Source organism: Thamnophis sirtalis, unplaced genomic scaffold (assembly GCF_051295495.1).
Source record: "Thamnophis sirtalis isolate CommonGarterSnake01/CBP01778 unplaced genomic scaffold, rThaSir2_p1.2 scaffold_15, whole genome shotgun sequence".
Taxonomy (NCBI): domain Eukaryota; kingdom Metazoa; phylum Chordata; class Lepidosauria; order Squamata; family Natricidae; genus Thamnophis; species Thamnophis sirtalis.
Window position 1 is genome coordinate 39,794,308 of NW_028261395.1, and position 16,578 is coordinate 39,810,885.

A 16,578-nucleotide genomic window follows, 5' to 3' on the forward strand; every position below is an offset into this window, starting at 1 on the left:
ATTTGACAGATCGAATTTCACCAGACTCAGCCTTTCGTCCTTCTAAGGTCTGTAAAATGGGGACCCAGATTGTTGGGGGAAATAGGCTGGCTCTAAACCACTTACAGAGGACTGCGAAGCACTGTGAAGTGGTATATAAGTCTAAGTGCTATTGCTATTTCCCTCTCTCCCTCCCAGTGTTTAGAATGCAGTATTGCAGGCTGACTCTGCCCGTTGCCAGCAGTTCGATCCTGACCAATTGGCTCAAGGTTGATTCAGCCTTCCATTCTTCCGAGGTGGGTCAAATAAGGACCCAGATTGTTGGGGGCAACATGCCGACTCTGTAAAATGCTTAGAGAGGGCTGTAAAAGCACCGTGAAGCAATATATAAGTGTAAGGGCTAGTGCTATTATCTCCTGGATGTGGAAGTGGGGAAGAGGAGGAAGAAGGAGTTACCCCAAGACAAAGCCTCACCTCTGCCAGGTGTGGGGGGAGGCTCTCCCCAGCCAGAAGGAAGCCCTCCACCAGATGCACGCAGTAGTCCACCGAGGAGCCCACCAGGATGGAGAGCGAAACGGCTTCCACCGCCCCAATCTCCCAGCCCGACCAGTACATGACAGTCACCACAAGACAGACGACGCCTGGCGAAAGATACGGGCAGCCATCAAAGGTCCTGCTTCTCTCTCCCTGGTTCAGGGCTCCGTTTCGGAGCTGAAACCAAAGTTTCCTCCCACCCTGCCTGGCGCTGATTTGTTGCTGGCGAAAGGAGCGAGGAAATTTTGGAAAGGCAGGGGTCAGCACCGCCTCTTGGGATGACAGCTGGTGCAGCCCAGGAGTGAAATTCAGCAGGTTCTGACAGGTTCTGGAGAACCGGTAGCAGAAATTTGGAGTAGTTCAGAGAACCGGCAAATGCCACCTCTGGCTGGCCCCGCCCCTGTCTATTCTCTGCCTCCTGAGTCCCAGCTGATCGGGAAGAAATGGGGAATTTGCAGTATCCTTCCCTTGGAGTGGAGAAGGAATGGAGATTTTACTATATCCTTCCCCTGCCACGCCCACCAAGCCCCACCCACAGAACCAGTAGTAAAAAAACCTGAATTTCACCACTGGTGCAGCCCCCTTACTTGCCCAAAGCCCCTCTAAAACAGCGGTCCCCCAAACTTTACAGCTTGGTAAGCCTGGCTGAGAGGGGAAACTGGGCCAGGTGAATGGCGTGTGCGTGCCCATGTGCAGCATGCCCGTGTGGGCTTGGCCCACCGCTTGCACAAGTTGAGCTGTGCACACATGCACAGTGGCCCGTCTCTCGTGGAGCCCGGTTCCAAATAGGCCCCGCCCCGGGAGTTGGGGACCCCTGCTCGAAAAGAATGAAAAGGAAGGGGGAAACATCTCAAACTTGGTTCCTGGGGAGGGTTGGCTGCTTGCTCTGATATCCAAGTGAATTTTTTTTTTAAAAAAGAAAACAGGGTCTTATAGGAATTCAGCCAGGACTCCTTCCTGCGCACACAAGAATAGAAGAGAGTTGGGATGGGGTGAGGCAAGGAGGTTTTGACAGAGCGCCCTTACCTAAAATGGTGAGCAAGACAGGAAGCAGGAGGAGAAGGTGAGTGGTGAAAAGGGCGACGGCGGCAATGCAGATCACCAGGGAAAGGATGAGGCCGAAAAGGGCACTTTGCACGCCTGGAAGAGAGACAGAGAGGAGAAAAGAGAGAGCAAGAATCATCAAGGAAGGACAGGGTTGGAAGGGACATTGGAGGTCATCTAGTCCAACCCCCTGCTCAAGGAAGAGCCCGTTAGAATCACAGAGTTGGGGTGGGGACCTTGAAGGTCCAGCGATGAAGCACCCAGCGCGTCAGGTAGCAAGCAGTTCCACTGGTTAATTGTTCTCACTGTTAGGGAGTCTCTCCTTAATCCCAAATTGTTTCTCCCCTTGATGAATTTCCATCCATTCTTGGAAACCAACCAAGGGGAGAAGCAATCTAGAACCAAGGCCACACACACACCCCACACTCTCACACTCTGCACCATGAAAAGGGGGAGAGATGTGCAATTGCCCCAGAATTTGGGAGAAGCAGATCTGTTTCCCTCTTCATCCTACAAGAGGCAGAGATTTGGGCTCAGTGATGCAGAGGTCAAAAGGCAGGAGAAGCGGAAGCATCTCTCACTAGGGGAGAACCAACTTACTTTCTGGAGCTGTTTGGGGGGGGGGGGCAGGAGTAGGGAATAGGAATAGAGAAGAATCCTACTTATAGTACACCTAAGGATTCATTCGTCACCGTCTGAATCAGCTTGGAAAGGACCCAGCAGAGGGAACACAGCCAGGCTAGGAAATCCACTCCACAGGAAGACCAAAACTACACCTGATGGACTCTTGCAAGCCTCATCGTGCTGATCTCCCCTCCTTCTCTACGCCCTGTCAATCAGAGAGGCACTTATCTTGCTTCCCCGGGGCTTCCCAGGATGATTTAAATAATGTTTCAGCCCCCTTTGCTTGGCTAATGGCTCCCATCTCTTTCGGTCATTTGTCTACAGCTAGAGTCTCCAAACTTGGCAACTTTTAAGACTTGGGGACTTCAATTCCCAGAATTCCCCAGACATGCTTGTGGACCTGTGGCTAGGGAATTCTGGGAGTCTACAAGTCATAAAGTTTCCAAGTTTGGAGGCTCTTGCTTTACAGCAGAGATGGGGAAGTATGGCCCCTTTATAACTTGTGGACTTCAATTCCCAGAAGTCCCCAGCCCGCCATGTTTGTGGACCTGTGGCTGGGGAATTCTGGGAATTGAAGTCCACAAGTCTTACAGTTGCCAAGTTTACAGACCATTGTGTTACAGCAGAGGTGGGAAACTGGCTCCTTTATAACTTGTGGACTTCAAGTCCCAGAAGTCCCCAGCCCGCCATGTTTGTGGACCTGTGGCTGGGGAATTCTGGGAGTTGAAGTCCACAAGACATAACGTTTCCAAGTTTGGAGATACATGCTCTACAGCAGAGGTGGGGAACTATGGTCCCTTTATAACTTGTGGACTTTAATTCCCAGAATTCTCCAGCTTGCTATGCTTGTGGACTTGTGGCTGGTGACATGCTGGCTGGGGAATTCTGGGAATTGAAGTCCACAAGTCATAAAAGGGCCCTATCCCTGTTCTACAGCAATGATCAGGAGTCGTGGGATATGCACTCCATCCATGTTCAGGAGTAACAGGGGGTGTACTCTAACTGTATTTAAGATTTCACCCTCCCTCTCTTAGCCCCAACATGTTGCAAGCTGCATGAAGTCACTCTGTGTTAAAGGGCCAAATACATTTATTTAATAAGCACATTTGCTAGTAACAATAAATCATACTTACTTCTCATTCTGATCCTATCGCTCACCTATGATTTCCATGAAGATCTGCTTCCAATGCTCACAGGTCTGAAAACCGCGGCGTAGCGAGGAACCTTCCGGAAACTGCCGGATCTGCTCCTGAAGGAAGGTTTCCCATTTGCGATAGTCGGAATAAGTCTGGAAGGATGATTTTCCCTTGTAGGTGGTCTGAAGGAAGGAAGGAAGGAAGGAAGGAAGGAAGGAAGGAAGGAAAGAAGGAAGGAAAGAAGGAAGGAAGGAAGGAAGGAAGGAAGGAAAGAAGGAAGGAAGGAAGGAAAGAAGGAAGGAAGGAAGGAAGGAAGGAAGGAAAGAAGGAAGGAAGGAAGGAAGGAAAGAAGGAAGGAAGGAAGGAAGGAAGGAAAGAAGGAAGGAAGGAAGGAAGGAAGGAAAGAAGGAAGGAAGGAAGGAAAGAAGGAAGGAAGGAAGGAAAGAAGGAAAGAAGGAAGGAAGGAAGGAAGGAAAGAAGGAAGGAAAGAAGGAAAGAAGGAAAGAAGGAAGGAAGGAAAGAAGGAAGGAAGGAAGGAAGGAAGGAAGGAAGGAGTGGGACATTAGAGGAAAAGGACAAGGCAGAATGACAGAATAACAGAGCTGGAAGGGACCTTGGAGGTCTTCTAGTCCAGCCCCCTTCTCAAGCAGGAGAACTGTGAGTGAGGACAGAAGAAATATACTATTCCAGACAAGTGGCTGTCCAGTCTCTTCCTAAAAGCCTCCAGTGATGGAGCACCCCCAACTTCAGGTGGCCAGTGGTTCCGCTGATTAATTGCTCTCACTGTTAAGAAATTTATCCTTAGTTCTAGGTTGCTTCTCTCCCTGATTAGCTTCCACCCACTGCTTCTTGTCCTTCCCTCGGGTGCCTTGGAGAACAGCTTGACTCCCTCTTCTTCCCTGAGATATTGAAACACCGCTATCATGTCTCCCCTGGTTCTTCTTTTCATTAAACTAGACATAGTTTAATTAAATTTATTCTGCGATAGTCAACATAAGTCTGGAAGGATGATTTTCCCTTGTAGGTGATCTGAAGGAAGGAAGAAGTAGGACATTAGAGGAAAAGGACAATGCAGAATGACAGAACAACAGGGCTGGAAGGGACCTTGGAGGTCTTCTAGTCCAACCCCCTGCTTAGGCAGGAAACCCTATGCCACTTCAGACAAATGGCTATCCAACATCTTCTTAAAGACTTCCAGAGTTGGAGCATTCACAACTTCTGGAAGCAAGCTGTTCCATTGATTAATTGTTCTCACTGTCAGGAAATTTCTCCTTAGTTCTAAGTTGCTTCTCTCCTTGATTAGTTTCCACCCATTGCTTCTTGTTCTGCCCTCAGATGCTTTGGAGAATAGTTTGACTCCCTCTTCTTTGGGGCAACCCCTCAAATATTGGAAGACTGCTATCATGTCTCCCCTAGTCCTTCTTTTCATTAAACTAGACATATTCAATTCCTGCAACCCCTAGTCTTTCTTTTTGCTAGATTAAAATAAAATAGAAAAAGAGAGTTGGAAGGGACCTTGGAGGTCTTCTAGTCCAACCCCCTGCAGGAAGCCCTACAGCACTTCAGTCAGAGGGTTATCCAACATCATCTTAAAAACTTCCAGTGTTGCAGCATTCACAACGTATGGAGGCAAGTATCGAGAGTTTGAAAGCCTGGCCCTTGAGGACTAGGATCTTGATCCGTTTTTCAGTTCTGGAGACGAAAAAGGGCCTGGCGATCTCAGAAAGCCAGAACTGGGAATCAGGGGTCCCTCACCGACTCAAAGGCCATGGAGATCCACTGGACTTTGCCGTCCTTCACCCCCACCGTCCCGTGGGAGAGCTGTCCCGGAAGCAGGTTGGGCTCAGGGAGGCTCTTACACTCTGGGTGTAGCATCTGAAGGACAGAGGAGACACTGTAACCTAGAAAGGGAAAGAAAAGCGGGGTTTTTCCCCTGTGCGTTCTGCAAATTGGGGTCTGCAAAACTGCCCACACATCTATGTTCATGATGTATTTATTTAATTTAGTTGTAAGACACGGTGGCTCAGTGGCTAAGACGCTGAGCTTGTCGCTCAGATATGTTGGCAGTTCGGCGGTTCGAAACCCTAGTGCCGCGTAACAGAGTGAGCTCCTGTGACTTGTCCCAGGTTCTGCCAACCTAGCAGTTCGAAAGCACGTAAAAAATGCAAGTAGAAAAATAGGGACCACCTTTGGTGGGAAGGGAACTGCGTTCCGTGTGCCTTCGGCGTTTAGTCATGCTGGCACATGACCATGGAGACGTCTTCAAACAGTGCCAGCTCCTGCAAAATCCCCATTGCCTCCCCACTCTAGGGGAAGGATGCTGCAAAATCTCCATTCCCTCCCCATTCCAGGGAAAGGATGCTGCAAAATCCCCACTCCCTACTCACTCCAGGGGAAAGATGCTGCAAAATCCCCACTCCAGGGGAAGGATGCTGCAAAATCCCCATTCCCTCCCCACTCCAGGGGAAAGATGCTGCAAAATCCCCACTCCAGGGGAAGGATGCTGCAAAATCTCCATTCCCTCCACATTCTAGGGGAAGGATACTGCAAAATCCCCATTCCCTCCCCACTCAAGGGGAAGATTGCTGCAAAATCTTCATTCCTTCCCCAATGCAGGGGAAGGATACTGCAAAATCCCCATTGCCTCCCCACTCCAGGGGAAGGATACTGCAAAATCTCCATTCCCTCCCCATTCCAGGGGAAGGATACTGCAAAATCCCCATTGCCTCCCCACTCCAGGGGAAGGATACTGCAAAATCTCCATTCCCTCCCCATTCCAGGGGAAGGATACTGCAAAATCCCCATTTCCTCCCCACTCCAGGGGAAGGATACTGCAAAATCCCCATTCCCTCCCCACTCCAGGGGAAGGATGCTGCAAAATCTCCATTCCCTCCCCACTCCAAGGGAAGGATATTGCAAAATCCCCATTCCCTCCCGATCAGCTGGGACTCGGGAGAATAGATGGGGGCAGAACCAGTCAGAGGTAGTATTTTCCAGTTCTCCAAACTACTAAAAATTTCCACTACCACTTCTCCAGAACGTGCTGAATTTTACCCCTGCTGAAAACGGGAAGGGGAAGATACCTGAAGGGAGGCACTGGGCTCCTCCTGGCTTGACCAGCTCGGCGTTGCTGGCGATGGCCTTACAGATCCGGCACAGGTTGCCGATTTCTTTGAACAGGTCGAAGCCGCTGTCGTAGATGACGCTACCCTTTCCAAAGGAGATACAAGCGGCGAAGAGGAGATGTAAGCGAGACCCGACCTGGGACGGATCCTCCCGCCCCCACAGACCCCAGGGAAGGACACGCACCATGTCTCCAATGACGTGGTTGTCAGCATGCTGGGTACGGTTGACCCCAAGGATCCCAAACACCACGAAGACCATGGCGCCCGTATCCACCAGCGGACGCACGGCAGGCTTCCCACAGTTGCCGTTCCTGCAGGGGTTGAATCCTGACGTGATGGAGAACCTGGATCTGGCAGATGCTGGAGAAGGAGAGAGGACAGAGCAAGGAAGTGGTGCAGCTGTTCGGGTGATGACGTTGAGGCTTTAATCCCATGATGGCAAACCAGTGGTGGGTTTCAAACTTTTTAGAACCTCTTCTGTAGATGTGTCCTGCTTTGTGGGAGTGGCGTGCTGGCCATGTGACTGGGTGGGAGTGGCTTGCTGGCCATGTGACTGAGTGGGAGTGGTTTGGCAGTCATTTGACGGGGTGGGTGTGGCCAACTTGTAAAATGTGGTGAAACTCACTTAACAACGCTCTTGCTTAGCAACCAAAATGTTGGCTCAGGAACTCTGGCATTGAAGTGTGCAAGTCTTAAAGCTGTCAAGTTACAAGACCCTTGTACCCCTAACCCTTCAGGAAAAAAACCCCCAGGGGTGTTCAAACTTGACAGCTTTAAGACTTGTGGACTTCAACTCCCAGAATTCCTCCTCTCGCTCTTCATCTTGATGATGTGGGGACAGGCGGGGGAAGGGAGCTGGAACTGGTTCTAAACGGCAATGTAGATTTGTGGAACCTCTTCTATAGAAGAGGTCAGAACTGGCAGGAACCCACCCCTGTGGCAAACCTATGGCCATGCTGCCGAAGGTGGCACGCAGAGGCCTCTCATTGGGCACACACATCATCCCCAGCTGCTCCTCTGGTTTCCCCTCATATTTGCTGGCACCGGAGCAATGGAAAATGTCCTGAGAATGGCCTGAAAAATGCCCCAAAACAAGGCCATTTTATGCGTCATTTCTGGGCCATTTTCCAGACCATTTCCAGGCTGGGTTTGGGGTCATTTTCAGTCCTGTTTGTGAGTCATTATAGGCCGGTTTTGGGACATTTATGGGTGTTTTCTTCGGCCCCCCAAAAATGTGTTGTTGTTTTTTTGGCTTGAAAAACATTTGTTTTTGCCTGAAAAACGGCCTACAAACAGCTGGAAAAACAGCCTGAAAACGGCCCCCAAAACACCAAAAAAACAGGAAAGCGCATGCCAGCCAGTGAGCATGCATGTTCTGGTTTGGGCACTCAGTGCCAAAAAGGTTCACCATCACTGCTTTAATCCATCCAAAAGGAGAACAGGGCAAGAGGACAAATCTAAAGACCCCCATCTTTAAACTGGAGTTGTTGGGGAATTGGGCTCATCCGAGGTCGTAAGTTGAGGACTTCCTGTATTATTATCATGCCTGTGGCCATTCTTCCCTAAGCCGATCCTCACAACAACCCTCCATGGTGGTCAGACTAAGGGGGCTGCAGAAAGTCCCCCCCCTCCTGGGAGCTGCCTTGAGCCTCCTCCCACTGCTTCCTCTCCCAGCACCACAACAAACCACAAGTATGCAACAATGAAGAGAACTCACTCCCCCATGCCCACTTCATGGGTGGCTCACCTCTCTCGCTTGGCACAAAGAGGTATCCTTTGTTGGGTCCATCTGGACTGGAACTGAGGAGGCAGCCTGGGGGCGCCAGGCAGACTCGGCTGTGGTACGGAGGCTTATGTGACTGGGCGAAATACAGCTTCCTGGGGAAAAGGAATAGCCCTTAGACTTATATGCCGCTTCATGTTGCTTCACGGCCCTCTCTAAGCGGGTTACAGAGTCAGCCTCTTGCCCCCAACCATCGAAGTCTTCATTTTACCGACCTCAGAAGGATGGAAGGCTGAGTCAACCTTGAGCTGGTCAGACTCGAACTGTCGGCAATAGCAATAGCAATAGCAGTAGACTTATATACCGCTTCATAGGCCTTTCAGGCCTCTCTAAGTGGTTTACAGAGTCAGCATATTGCCCCCAACAACAATCTGGGTCCTCATTTTACCCACCTCGGAAGGATGGAAGGCTGAGTCAACCCTGAGCCGGTGAGATTTGAACCACTGAACTGCTGAACTAGCAGTCAGCTGAAGTGGCCTGCAGTACTGCACTCTACCCACTGCGCCACCTCGGCAGTGGGCAGAGTCAGCCTGCAATATGGCATTCTAACCACTGGGAAGGAAGGAAGGGAGGGAGGGAGGGAGGGAGGGAAGGTAGGTAGGTAGCACTAGCACTTAGACTTAGATATTGCTTCACGGTGCTTTACAGCCCTCTCTAAGTGGGTTACAGAGTCAGCCTCTTATCCCCCAAAATCTGGGTCCTCATTTTACCGACCTCAGAAGGATGGAAGGCTGAGTCAACCTTGAGCCGGTCAGAATCGAACTGCCGGCAGTGTGCAGAGTCAGCCTGCAATATGGCATTCTAACCACTGGGAAGGGAGGGAGGGAGGGAAGGTAGGTAGTTAGGTAGCACTAGCACTTAGACTTAGATACCGCTTCACAGTGCTTTACAGGCCTCTCTAAGCGGGTTACAGAGTCAGCCTCTTGCCCCCAACAATCTGGGTCCTCATTTGACCCACCTTGGAAGGCTGAGTCAACCTTGAGTCAGAATTGAACTGCCAGCAGTGAGCAGAGTTAGAAAGCAATACTGCACCACCACAGTAAGGAGAAGAAACCCACTGGTGTGACAACCAGCTCAGAACACACACACACAAACAAACACACACACACACACACATACACACACCCCTATCCCCAATCTAGTGCTCTCCAACATTACCCTCTGAGCTCGTCTGCCCACCCGCTCAGCATTACCGTGTGCGCTGTTGCTCCTGGGTGGCCACGTAGAAGCTGAAGTCGGATTTCCACCCTCTCTTCGTGTCGCATGATAAGCTGGTCATCATCCACTTCTTGCTGGCCCCTGGTTGGACATGCCCTACTGTGGACATACAAGCGGTCAGCCTCTTGGTGAAGTTACCGTAAGGAACTTTATACACCTAAGCATGGATTAATGAAAACACAACACTTCACTATAGGTCTCTAGAGGCTGGCAGGAGGGGGGAGGGGGGGGCAAACGGGGCAGAAAAGACAACTTAAGGGTGGCATGCCCCTCTCTCTCTTGGGCTCAGCCAAGTGGCAAGCAAGGAACGCGGAGTTGGCACTTGCCACCTGACCCACAGCTCCAAGAGCAGCTATGAAAGAGGCCGTTTAGAGCACTTTGGACTACAAGTCCCACTGCCCACAACCATCATGGAAGGACGAGCAGCCCTGCAGTCCAGCAACGATCTAGACCAGGGGTCCCCAACTCCCGGTTAGCGGTCTAGTACTGGGCCATGGCCTATTTCCAACCAGGCTACGTGAGCGGTGGGCTGGCGCAGCTGGCAGCTTAACATGCCCGCCGCTTGCACAAGTTGAACTGTGCATGTGCGCGCGCACTAGCCCGCTGCTCACACGGGCCAGTCCCCCTCTCCCACCCCTCCACCGTGCTGCCAAGCCACAAAGGTTGGGGACTACTGATCTAGGTTCAGTGGAGACTGATCTAATCTAAGCATCGGAAATGCAATGCCCCCTACGCAAAAGCTGGACGATGCGCTATTGAAGGGGCCCAAGCTGCCCAATTGCCCTTCTGTGCCGATTTATGGTCTCCCCTGACAAAGGAGTCACCTCTTCATCATTGTCGCCTGTCGGGGCTTACCTGGAAGGATGGCACTTCTCCATCTTTCGCGGGCACTGTCTGCCAGGGTGCCGGCACAGTAGCGTTGAGAGAAAACCTGTAGATCACCGGCCGGCTGCTGCCTTTGGATCTGAAGATGTAGACGGTTCCCTGGGGATCTGGAGGAGACAAGACAGTCGTCAGATCGCCTGTTGTGGCCTGTCGGGCGGCGGCCCCTTCAGCAACGGAATCAGAGGAGGAGGCGTGGGAGTCAGGGCAGGGCATCAAAGCAACCTGAGAGCTTCGAGGAGGAAGAGGGAATGGAGCTGGCAGAGAGAGAGAGACGGAGGCGGAGCCTGGGCCGTCCATCAGCCCTCAGATGGAGAGTCAACAGCCACCAGGTCTGGAGGTGGCTGATGAGGAAGAGGAGGAACAGCTGGGTCCAGTGCCTGACTGCAGATGCACAGAAGGCAGAGGAGAGGAGAGCAGTGGAAATCTATGGGCCGGCCCTTGGCACGGAAGAGCCACTGCTGCTAGCAAAGCCCCACCCTAGCTCTGGGGATAAAAGGCAGGGGGAGGAGATAGGTGTGGCAAACAACTATTCATCCCCCTGCCAGACAGACTTGTTAGCCTGCGGTGAGAAAGAAGCTTTTTGCCGGGGCTGACGGCGCTTGTAAGAAAGGAATCGTTGATTTAACGACAGACGGTTTGTCGTGTTTGGGAGCCGGGTCAGAACATCGCTCCTCCTGCGTCAGGCCCAAGGAAAAAAGGACTGGGCAGCACCTAGATCAGTGATGGTGAACCTTTTCGGCACCGATTGCCCAAACCTGAAGACTAGCATGCATGTCTGTTTATTTGCCATTTTTCAGGCCATTTTTGGGCCAAAAGACTGAAAACGGCCCGAAAAACATGCTGTTTTTTTGCCCGTTTTTCAGTCTGTTTTCCAGCGCCTGCAAAGAGCAGCTGGAAACCAGAAGAGCAGATGGCAACGGCGGGCGTGCCCCGAGAGAGGGCTCTCAGTTCCCCCCTATGGCATGTGTGCCATAGGTTTGCCATCATGGGCCTAGATTCAGGAGTGAGTCCAGATGCGGGCCGTGCTGACATCCAAAATGTGTATTGAATTGGTGATAGCGGATCACACCTGATTCAACTGCCGCTGGCTCTGTGCCTGTATGGAAATGGCCTTTTTCAGACCGGTTTTCAAATCTGAATCAAATCAAGTCAACTCAAACATGGGTTTTTCCCCCCCGATCGAATCAATGATTCCGATTAGATTCCTCGAGGCCAACAGGAGAGCCAGCCATGGAGAGACGCCCGTCAAAAGATCTCGAGAGAAGGATGAAGCTCACCTTGCAGACTTCTGTCATCCAGGGGGCTCCCTCGGCCGCTTCCTGGGGGGCCCGACCCCCTCTTCTTCTTCTCCAGAGAAGTGCGGATGTTATTCTGCAGATTACGGGGTTTTTCCTGAAACAAGCCTGTCACACAAGGTTAGTCAGGGACAAAAGAGCATCTCCCGTCAAGGGCAGTAGCTGTTGTGGCCTGGCAGTGGCCAGCACAGTTGGCAGCAGAGTCAGACAGTGAGGAGGTTGGGGAGGAGCATGGGCCAGTCTTAGAGGCTGGGGAAGGCTCAGACGAGGGCTCTGCATCAGAGGCAGAGACAGGGCCGAGAACGTCTGCCAGTGATCAGGTGCCTACGGAGTTAGACAGCAGTGAGGCAGAGGAACAGCTGGAGCCTGTTCCCAGTGTGCACATGCGCAGAGCTGCCAGAAGAAAAGAACAGCTAAGAAATCAGGGTCGACTTGGGAGTAAAGTCATAGATGGACCGTGACTGCCCCCTCCGAATTCCATCAGCCGGTCAATGTCGACTGGCAACTACTCGGAGGAGAGCCTTCTCGGTGGCTGCTCCGACCCTATGGAACGAACTCCCCATGGAGATTCGTACCCTCACCACCCTCCAGACCTTCCGCATAGCCCTTAAAACCTGGCTGTCCCGACAGGCCTGGGGCTAAAGACTTCAACCCCACCCGAATAGTATGACTGTTGTGCTTTTTAACGATGTATTGTCTTCATGTGTGTACTTGTCTTGTCCTTCCCTCCCCCTGAATTGTGAGCCGCCCTGAGTCCCCTCAGGGAAAAGGGCGGCATACAAATAAAGTATATTCTATTCTATTCTATTCTCCCATAGGAACTAAAAGAGGAGCGAAAGGGGAGTGGGCTTTTGCAGGAAACAATTTGTTTGCTCATTAGATTCATTTCAGGAGTGTGAAGATCTGTCCCTGAATCTGAGAGACTCTGTGCCCAGTCTTTCCTTGCACAGTTGGAAAATATTTATATGGCAGCTTTCCAAGACAGATAAGGTTTGTAGTCATAAATATTCCTTTGAAAGACTGTTTGCCAGGCTTTGCTGAATGTGAATGAGAGGAACAAAAGGGGTTTTGTCGAGACCAGGACTCCGCCTCGTGCTTTTTGGGGAAGCCTAGGACAGAACAGCAGCACCGGGAAGGGGGACATTTTCACATGGGGGTCTTCTGCTGCGTAACTCATTCAAGGGACAGCCATTTTTGCATTCCAAAGAGCCCCTTAGGCAGAGTTACTGTGCAGGGTCTCAAATAGCAAGAACAATTGATTTCAGGGGTAGAAATTCCCAAAGGACGAGTCTAACCAATGAGAATGGACCCCAAAAGTTAAAATAGCATTGCTTTCATTTAGTCAAAAAGACGGCTCTAAAACCCTCACATCTGGGACATAAATTGTTTCAACGTCTATCCTCAAAATGACATTATAGAGCACTGCACACCAGAACAACTAGACACAAGGACAGTTCCCCCCCCCCCCATGCCATCCCTCTGCTTAACAACTAATTCCTACAACACTGTCAAATAATTTACTAAGACTGTATTATTATTATTATTCTCTTCCCTATCTGTTGTGGCCCAGCAGACTCCGATAGCGAGGGGCCCTAGGAGTCGGCTCTGGAAGATGTGGAGGACCCTGGATAGGGTTCAGACTCCGAGCAGGGACCAGAGAGGCTGGTTGGCCACCAGGAGGCGCCTGAAGCATGGAGCAGCAGTGAAAGCCAATGGGAGTTTGTCCCTGATGTCAGGCCCTGGAGCAGTGGGGAGGAGCTAAGGGAGTTGGTCCCAGACACCAGGCAAAGACGGGCAGATAAGTGCCGACAGCAACTATGAAGATATAGAAGATAATTGGGGCCAGGTGGTTGTGATTAGGCTCTTGCCAAGAAAGTATATAAGAAGAGACTTTGGGAGGAGGCTTTTTGCAGGACACAACCGTTATACTAAAGCTGGAGAAGCTCTTGTGTGTATTTCTTATCTGTGAAAGTCTGGGTTGTTGCCAAAGTCTTGTCAATTTACTGTGAATAAATTGTCTAGCAGTAATCTTGTGTCGGCGTGACTCACCAGAACACCTATCTATATTACCTATGTCTTCCCACTTATGACTATAACCTTGTTGCTTGGATCGCTACGATTTATATTGTTTTATTTGTTTCCTAGTATGATTTGATTGCTTATTAGTAACCTATGACTATTACTGAGTGTTGTATTTTAGGATTCATGACGAATGTATTTATGATGACTATTATGACAAATTCCTTGTGTGTCTAATCACACTTGGCCAATAAAGGATCCTATTCTGTCATAGTTTAAATTGGAATGTCCTTCTCCTCTAAGTTCTGAACGTAGCGTCACTGGGATAAATTGAAGAGAGCCAACCACCCTGCCTGCCTGGTAAGAGGAAATTATTTTGTTCTTCCGATACAGATAAAGACTAATTAGATCTGGGAACACAACCTGCTCTTTGATTATTGAATCACGGCTGCCTCTTCTGGCCTGAAATTCTTAATGCGATCAGCAGCTGTTCTCCTGGGTTTCCAATAGTAATTGATCCAACCCTGTTTAGTTATGAGTAGGATCAAACGTGCTTGGTGAGCGCAGGAAATACGGGTTTACATTATCGTGTGTTCAGAAGGGGAATCTTTTTATAAAAGGTAAAGGTTCCCCTCGCACGTTCCCCTCGCTCGTTCCCGACTCTAGGGGGGGTGCTCATCTCTGTTTCAAAGCCGAAACAGCTTTGAAGCCACTGTCCAAAGACATCTCCATAGTCATGTGGCTGGCATGACTCAACGCCGAAGGCGCACGGAACCTTCCCACCAAAGTGGTTCTTATTTTTCTACTTGCATTTTTTACGTGCTTTCGAACTGCTAGGTTGGTAGAAGCTGGGACAAGTAATGGGAGCTCACTCTATAGCAATAGCAATAGCAGTAGACTTATATACCGCTTCATAGGCCTTTCAGGTCTCTCTAAGCGGTTTACAGAGAGTCAGCATATTGCCCCCAACAATCTGGGTCCTCATTTTACCCACCTCGGAAGGATGGAAGGCTGAGTCAACCCTGAGCCGGTGAGATTTGAACCGCTGACCTGCTGATCTAGCAGTAGCCTGCAGTGCTGCATTTAACCACTGCGCCACCTTGGCTCTGTTATGCAGCGCTAGGGATTCGAACCGCCAAACTGCTGACCTTTCTGATCAACAAGCTCAGTGTCTTAGCCACCACGGCTTATACTGATCCAGCTATCAGGGGAAATGTAGCTGTCCAGGGTCCTGACCGGTAGAGGTGAACTGAACGGGGGAACCTTTTAAACCAGGACTGTCTTAACTTTGGCGACTTTAAGACTGGAGAATTCTGGGAGTTGAAGCCCACAAGTCTTAAAGTTGCCAAGATTGGACACCCCTGTTCCTAAGGGGAAAGGAAGGGTACTGTCCTAGAGCTAAAGATTTCCCTTGGATGAGAAGATTCCTCCTGCCTTCCAACATGCCCAGAAATCAGGTTGAAACATCTTGGAAGAATACATGGATCAACCTGAACACAACATGGAGGTCACTGACACTCTCATGTCCTGTCCTGCCATGGTGACTCATGGGCTCCATCGAACTCACCTGAGCAGGTGACACAAGAGATGCCCTCAGCACTCAAGTTGTACTTGAGGTCCATCAAGACCTGGATGTTGGTATCGGGCCTGAAGAGGAGAGGGGCACGGCTAGCTGGGCGAAGGCGGCTGGCGAAGAAGACGGAAAGGATGAGAACCAAGACAAAGAGCCCTGGAAGGAGAAACACGGGGCAGGCAGAGACCCTGCGTGAGATGATACTCTTGTGGTAGGCCTCCATAAACTTGTTTTGAAATCAAGGAGGTGCTTAGGTGCAGGTGACTTACCAACGATCACCCACTTGTTTTTGACTGCTGACCACAGCGCCCAGCACTGGAGGAGCTTCTGGAGGTGAGTGATCAGGTGTCCCGGGCTGTCATTGTTGGTAGTGAGATGGTGGTTTTCAGGCAATACAGATACCAAGGGGACGTCCCCCATTTCTAGAGCAACTGGCCAGAAAACAGAAGGGAAGAATGCATTGAAGGACATGATACAAACACTGGCCACAGACCAGGCCAAAGCCCTTTAGGTACTGAACTAAGCAAAGTACCATATTTTTCGGCGTATAAGACGCTTTAAAGTATAAGACGCACCTAGCTTTTGGGGAGTAAAACAAGGAAAAAAAATCTGCCTCCCAGCAATTTGCCTCCTTGCAGCAAACAGAAAACAGCCCATTTCAGTTTCAGCTCAGCTTGATTAGCACAAGCAGCTGATTGTCGGGCCTCTCCACGATCAGCTGTTTCAGGCTTCAGGGATTGCCATAGCCTATTGCCGCTTTTGCATGCCCCATTTTCTGCCTCCACATCTCTTTTTCAGCCTCTGCACAACCCATTTTCGGCCTCTGTGCACCCCATTTTCTGCCCATTCTGGGCAGCAGAGATCAGAATAGGTGGAAAATGGGGTGTGCAGAGGCCAAAAATGGGGTATAGAGGCAGAAAATGGGTCATGCAGAGGCGGCAATAGGCAATGGCAATCCCTGCAGCCTGAAACAGCTGATAGTCGGGAGGCCAGTCCAACCGACCAATAGCTGCTTGTGCTAATCAGGCTGTGCTGAAACTGAAACAGGCTGTTTGTTTGCTGCAAGGAGACAAATTGCTGGGAAGCAGAGGCCAAAGGGTGGAGGGGCTGGCAGGTGGGCAGGGCTGCATTCAGTGTATAAGATGCACCCAAATTTTCACCCTCTTTAAGCGGGGGAAGTGCGTCTTATACTCAACAAATATGGTAGTCCAATTTTTAAAAAATCAATGTTTATTCCAAAGGATACAGTCACTAGTATGGGTTCATCAGAGCCAACAATGACCCGAATTCCATTTTTCATAGAAGGGGTAAATCTAGAAATGCTCTGATCTCAAAGCCATTGTGATGCTCTCCAAGGTTCTGA

The 16,578-nt window shown here is 50.4% G+C and overlaps 1 protein-coding gene across 1 annotated transcript in view; it reads right to left on the reverse strand.

The window, feature by feature from the left end:
- The window catches only part of DISP3 (dispatched RND transporter family member 3), a 49,216-nt gene that overhangs the window by 3,913 nt on the left and 28,725 nt on the right, over positions 1-16,578 (reverse strand). The window contains 12 exon segments of the mRNA XM_087702044.1: positions 454-620; positions 1,540-1,653; positions 3,340-3,499; positions 5,073-5,218; positions 6,401-6,527; positions 6,627-6,802; positions 8,190-8,320; positions 9,419-9,600; positions 10,299-10,435; positions 11,606-11,731; positions 15,210-15,371; positions 15,485-15,646. Of these exon segments, the coding sequence (XP_087558170.1) occupies positions 454-620; positions 1,540-1,653; positions 3,340-3,499; positions 5,073-5,218; positions 6,401-6,527; positions 6,627-6,802; positions 8,190-8,320; positions 9,419-9,600; positions 10,299-10,435; positions 11,606-11,731; positions 15,210-15,371; positions 15,485-15,646 (1,790 nt within the window).